Genomic DNA, 7,367 nt, shown 5'->3' on the forward strand with positions numbered 1-7,367 from the left:
ACTTATCGTCTATCTTCACCACCAAACATTTGCTTCCACGATGGCGATGATTTAGTATCGTCCCCCTATAGAAGCTAGGGGCGAAGAGGTTAACCAAATGCTGCAGTGTCAGCTCAATCCCGGCTAGCTCAGAAAATTTTGTCAGCATTCTAATAATTTTGTATGCGTACAGCGCAAGCTAAGCAGGGACGTAGTGATAATAGAATTCCTCCAACAAAAGGAATGAGGGGGAAGAAATAACCGATGAGGAAAGGATAAGCGTATAAAGCGCAATATCGGGGGCGATAAACCTGTACCACGTCGTCACTGGTCGGGATCAGTTCGATATGGTTTGGAAGGCCGAATTTGTCCTTGAGTTCCGTCAGTTACTTAGGCTTCATCGTCGATTGAAAGATTCCAGGCACGCCATCGTCAGACGTAGCGCCAGGATTGCGAGGGATTATTTTCTCCACTGACGGGAATGCTTCATCATCAACAATGATGGAAGAACCCTCCCCATGAGAAGGAATCACAACCGCTAAAGGAGGAATACAGCCCTTTACCAGTGTTTGATGGTAAGTCAAACATGGTGCAAAATAGCAAAGAGGAATAACGAGCGGGAAAGAATGGAGATGGAGTAAGGCAGCAGAGTGAGGAAAGGAAGTTTAGAGAAGAGAAGAAAATAGCAAGAAGGATGGAGCTCTGTAAAGTTAGGAGAAACAAACTTCAAACTCAAGTCCAAAAACCTCAATTTAAAGAAATCATGGCGCTAAACCCAAAAACGGCTCGTGATAATTGGCACCTAAATCGAAACGGCAGATCCAATTAAGGGTCATGCGTGAATCGAGGTAACGCATCGGAAGTATGCATCATAATAACGCTTGATGTCCTGACATCATTCTATTCCTTGGACAGGATAATTCCGAAAAATCGTTCGAAAAACTTGAGGTATTATAAATATGCGGCCCATAGAGGGCAACGTGGCCTACTCGACACGACGATTATGACTCTTGCAGTTTACTCGATAAGTTCGACCGAAAATGACATTATCCGATTATTAAGCTCACTTGCGAGGACGACCTCAATAAGCGAAGGGACTAACTATACGGGTCAAAAATTATCTCTAATCTGTTTAAATCATGTTAGCATTAGGGAGGCATTCATAGGCTTCCATGTGTCTCCAATACGACTCCAATAAAGGTCTGCCCAAAGCCGAAGTGGTTCTAGAAGTAATGAAGGTTGCGGTCAAAGAGTCAGCAAGGATCAAGGTCGAGGAGTCATCAAAAATCAAGGTCGAGGTCGAGAATCTTTGGCAGAGTTATAACGGCTAGTTTCAAGATTGGACACTAAAGAGAATATTATAGTGGATATTCTCTGCACTTGTACTATTAGGGTTATTAGGAATATGTTCTCTATAAATAGAAAGAGACACAATGAGAGGGAACATGGGATATTCATTTGTAAAATACACATTGACTTTATACAAAGAATCGGGTCCTATTACAAGTATACAAAAATAACCTTTTTACTAAGATTCTTTTCTAGCATTTCCACTGGATCCAAGAACAACCTGAGTGTTTAAAGGCTCATCAATCATTCATCATTGGCAAAGAGAATATCCATTGATATCACCCCTTTTTCGGGTGACTAGCACGTTTTTATTTTTTTAAATGTCATTTATTGCTATTTATTACTATTTAATTCCATATTCCATCTCTATGGATCATTGAACACTGTTATTATCATTTACATTCATTGCCATCTGGACAAAAAAACAAGTTATTTGTCATAAAACCGATAACCTTGTCTTTAGGATATTATTATTAGCTAAGATTGACTCTTCTTTATCTAAATCTAATTGGTTGAACCAAAATCTATATTTTTTGTCAAACATCTAGTAGTAAGAAGTTTAAAAGAATAAATCCTTGTTAGTATACATTTAATTAAACCTCTATTGCTTTTTAATGTGAAATCGAAGAAACTATACATGGGTTTTATGGGCTTATTCACATGGTATCTAATGTAATTTGGGGTTTTGACACAATTACCCATAAAAACAAAACTATTTACCCTTATCTACCCATTTGTTTTTCTATCCATAAACTAATTACATTTCCTACCCATAGTAGGTTTTGTGGGGAATTTTTTCTTTATTCTCCAATTCTTTTTTATTTCTATGCTTCTTTTCTTTTCTTTTTTATTTTTTTTCTTTTCTCCTTTTCTTTTTTCTCGTTTTCTTCTTATTTTTTTCTTTTTTCCTTTTCTAATTTCATTTAACTTCTTTTTTTTTATATTTTTTTCTCTTCATAATCGACTTTCATTTACTGTTTTTACTATTTTTTTTATTTTTTTATATTATTACTAAAGAAAAATAAAATTGTGTATCAATTCAATGTAGCTAATACAACCAAAAAAATATTAACTAACTTCTGATACCAGTATAGTATATAGCTATACCAACAGGTTATACAATTGTACGCAAAGAGTTAAAACAAAATTTAATTCAATTATTAAACTGAAATAATATCAGTTGTCAATAAAAATTTCAAAAAATTCTAAAAGGATCTAATTGTAAGAGATATCGTTACATTATATATCATACTATAATATTTTTTTTATTTTTTTTTTGCATTTTCAATTGCCCCTCACGCTGGGTAAAAGCTTAAAGCAAATTAAAAGGAAAAAGGCAAGTGAATTTACGTGTAATAAGTATACTATTACAACATATTGTTACAATATACTGCATATTATTTACAGTATACTATAACAATATATTGTATATATTATAATAGTATACTGTTGCAGTATAACTATATACTCCTATAGTATATTGTATAATGTAGCGGTATACTGTTAGGTAACTGTGTTCTTCTTTGATTATTACAATATACCGTTGCAGTATATTGTAAACTATAATAGTATACTGTTGCAGTATAGCTATATACTCCTACAACATATTGTATACCGTAGTGGTATACTGTAGTTGTGTTCTTCTTCAAATTTCAATTGAAAATTTCGATCTCAATCACCTCAAATCAGCTCCAAATGCTATTAAATTTCAGTATGAACTTTCAGAAGGTACTATAAGCAATATTTAACAACACCCACTTTGAATATGGTTAAGGTAATAAACAATAATTGCAATTTGTATAACTTTCTTAGCATAAAAGAACAAAAATAAATTTAAGGATATAAGTTCCATACTGTGATCTTTCGCACTCATCAAACACAAAAGGACAAACTTAATAAAAAAAAAAGGGGGAAAAAACAAGAAATGACAAGTAAATAGAGAAGTTTATATAGAAAAGAGGGTCACAATCGAGGACGGAAATGACAAGAAAAAAAGTGCAGAGCATTTTGCCGGTGGAATTGAGACACATAGTGGTATTCGTCATTTTCTTGTGCAATGCGGAGAATTCTTCAATTTTGGGCATAAACTGGACGATAGAAGAAAGAAAGATCATTGGCAAGGAAAAAATCGGGTAAATAGTTTGGACCCCATGGATAGGAGTAGTAAATAGTTTGGGCCTAGGCATTAAAGGGCAAATATCATTTTTAGCCCGCGGTCGAAATTATTTACGTACGCTAGCCACAAAAGTTTATAAAATTTATATATTTTATGTAAATAACACACATAAAAGTATGTATATTATAAAAATATATATTTTTTGGGTATGAGTTTAAGTGCGGCTATACAACGTTATATTTTTAAAAATGTATAATGATTATATGTTCTTAGATCCTTATTACGTGTTACTTCACAATTTTATATTCTGAAACACTATCCTATTTGGGTGCACAAATTAGTGGAAATCGACATTCTCTGCGCACTCAGTTATGCAGATCGAAATAACTTAATTAACACTTAACTTCATCATTTGACATGAGATGATGCGGTTCAGAATACTAAAAAGTAAAAAATATGTATAATGGCCATTTTGGACCAATGATTATCTTTTTAAATGACGAAATTTTAATGTACTGAAAAATATAGCCCTTCAGTTTGATAAGAACCTCGTGGAGGCTTATTTCTCTTTATAAACTACAAGTAGGGATTTTCTAAACCTAACATTATAATAAGTAATGTCAAGTGCTAAGTGAATTGGATTTTCCAACTATAAATTTGACTACTAGCTTGTTTTGTATCAAGCAATGAAAGACGAGAGTCCTATGCATTCAAAGTAATTTAATATTTCTACCCTGTAGCAATACATCAATTTTATATAAGTTGTACCATATATAATGTATGGATTAAAATCAGACCAAAGAAATTCGGCATGCAGATATTATTACCATGAGCGATTTGCATATCAACGCGGGTAGTTTGGCCGAGGTCGACCAATGATCAACAGAACGAGCCGCTGAGCGGTTCGTTAGGGCCGATGTCGAGCGGCATAGATAGGAGTAACGGCTAGTTTTGTTTTGGGATCCTCAGAGGGAATATTCTATTGGATATTCTTTCTGTTTGTACTTATAGGGTTCTTTGGAATATCCCATGTAAATAGTATGAGAGATAAGGCAAAAGGCTTCAACCTTTTTGGATTATCCATTGTCATTTTCACCAGATTCGAGAAAATGCCCAATATTCTCTTATATTCCTATCATTCATCATTGTCAGAGGGAGGAAATATTCACCTCATTTAATATTGGGTGAATCTTCCTCCTTATTTATATTTATTGTCATTTATTGTTATTTAATATTTAATACTTCATGCACATTATTATATTCGACACATTTATTGCTAGCACATTAATTTCGTTTCTTTACTGCTTATACCTTTCGCACTGTTTACCCAAGATTTGAAGTTACTAGCTTTAACTAGGATTAACTCTCTTTAATAACTGATTAATTAGTTTAACTGAAGACTATCATTTTTTGGTCAAACAATTTGGCGCCGTCTGTGGGGATTTCCTAGTCAAAGTCTTAGTTTCTTTCAGATCTAAAAGAAAACAACACAAAACCTTATCTTTTCTTGCATGCATAGTTTAACATGGTAGGTAATGGAGAGGAAAGAATTAAAGCAGTAGTCGGTCTTACTACCAACCTCCTAAACACCATCAACAAAGTCACTGGAACAAATACTGAGGACATGACGCCAAACGCCTCCCCTAGGCGGAGTGGTTCACCCCTCTCTCACGGCAGCATCACAACCTCACACGGTAAAGGGGCCCCTACATCCACAACGGAAGAGGCACCACCAGCAGTGAAAAAGCTGCTCGAGGCGTGGTTGACAAACACGCTGACCAGCATTCTCGACAAGCCCGCGCAAAGGACGAACGGAGAAGATGCAAGAGTCTGCGTCGCACCAGTGACAGACGAGCAGCACGACCCTCCTTTTGTGACAGGTATTACTCACAACGTTATTAATGCAGGTAACGATACCCTCACAACCATTTTAAGGAAGATGGAGGAGATAGAAAACGAGAACAAAATGCTCCGTGACCAAATGAAAGAGCATCAAGAAAGGGTAGATAAAATACCAGGCGCCACAAAACTCATACCAAAAAGGGATGCCGGCCGGTTCGTTGAGCAACCTTACAGTGACGAAGTTGCACCACACGCCATATCTAAAACCTTCAAAATGCCGCCGTACTTGAAAATATACGATGGCACGATAGACCTTGAGGATCATGTGACCTACTATGTCACCGTAGTTAAAGGCAAAGGCCTCGCCAAAGAACAAGTGTCTTCCATATTGCTGAAGAAGTTTGGTGAAACCCTCACCGGGGGAGCACTAACTCGGAACTCAAAGCTACCTGCACGCTCCATAGAGACGTTCGATGAAATGGCCGACAAGTTTGTAACTACCCATGCCGGGGCTAAGAAAGTAGAGGCGAGTGTGAATGACATTTTTGCCATTAAATAGCCACCCGGTGAATGCCTAAGAGATTTCCCCGCCCGATTAAACCGTGTGAGGATGACCTTACCAAATGTATCAGAGGGAACGACAGTAGCAGCTTTCTAGAATGGGTTAAACAGGAACGGTTCAAGGGCAACCAGAAAATTGCTAAGCCGACTCATGAAATATCCCCCAACCACTTGGGACGAGAAACACAACGCCTACTGCACCGAAGTACGAGCTGACGAGGACGACCTCAACGGTCCAACTCAATGTCTAACCTCAGTCCAAATGGAATCCAGGAAAGACTGAAGAAATGACAATAGAAGGGACCATGCAGGCCCGTGACCCAATCGTGAAAGACATCAACCGTATGTCAGAGTCGTCGCCATACCACCTCCCCGTCATGGCGACGGCCTATCTAGGTCACAAACAGGGACTCACCGAAGCGAAAGAGGTATGCCCCCACTACTATCTGCTCATAATTTCTGTATTTCTCCCTCAGAATAAGTCTATGCCCTGGAGAAGCTCGGCCCAAAGGTAAAGTGGCCGCAGAAAATGAGGTCCGACCCAAACACCAGAAAGTCTAACACCCTCTATGAATTCCATAAGGAACGGGGCCACAAGACCGAGGATTGCATCGCTCTAAGGCAAGAGGTCGTGAACATGCTTCATCAAGAACATCTGAAAGAACTTTTGAGCAATCGAGGAAGGAAAATTTTTGCTTGAGGATGCGAACAACATCAAGGTCCACCAAAACCGCCCTCCCCAGGTCGAACCATCCAAATGATCATCGGAGGAGGCGATGACGCATCAATCAACAGCGTAAAATTCACGACCACCCACAAGCTGAAATGGTCAATCAATCATGAACGATATGACGAACTCGAAGAATGTATCATCTTCGATGAGTCGGATACCCACGGTTTGGTCTTTCCTCACTATGACGCCCTTGTTATTACTTTACACATCTTAGATACTGCTGTAAAACGTATTATGGTCAATGATGGGAGCGGCGCGTGCACTATCCACCCTCGAGTTCTCGCCCAAATGAAGCTAGAGGATAGGATAGTGCCACGCTGCATCACACTGACGGGTTTTAACAATGCAGCTGAGCGGACGTCTGGAGAAATTGCGCTACCCGTCCTGGCCGGCGGCGTCACTTTGGAGACCATGTTCCACATCATGGACCAGGATACGGCGTACAACGCCATCATATTTCGGCCTTGGATACACGCCATGAAAGCCATCCCCTCCAGATTATATCAAGTCATCAAATTTCCCACCCTTTGGGCGGTATTCAGCATCCGAGGAGAGCAACGCACTGCCCGAGAAAAAGAAGAATAAGAAATGGAGGATATGCATAGACTTCACAGATCTGAACAAAGCCTACCCGAAAGACTCATTCCCACTACCCCATATTGACTAGCTCATTGATAGAACGGCCGGGCACAAGCTATATTAAGCTTCTTAGACACCTACTCGGGCTACAACCAGATCCACAAGGAGGAGGAAGACCAAGAAAAGACTAATTTCATCACTCACCAG

General features: G+C 38.4%; 1 protein-coding gene across 1 annotated transcript; it reads left to right on the forward strand.

Annotated features, from left to right (window-relative positions):
• Positions 6,606-7,166, forward strand: LOC109231439. The gene has a single exon (XM_019397102.1). The coding sequence runs from the start codon at positions 6,606-6,608 to the stop codon at positions 7,164-7,166; it is 561 nt and encodes a 186-aa protein (XP_019252647.1).

The sequence above is a fragment of the Nicotiana attenuata genome, chromosome 8 (assembly GCF_001879085.1).
Source record: "Nicotiana attenuata strain UT chromosome 8, NIATTr2, whole genome shotgun sequence".
Lineage (NCBI taxonomy): Eukaryota > Viridiplantae > Streptophyta > Magnoliopsida > Solanales > Solanaceae > Nicotiana > Nicotiana attenuata.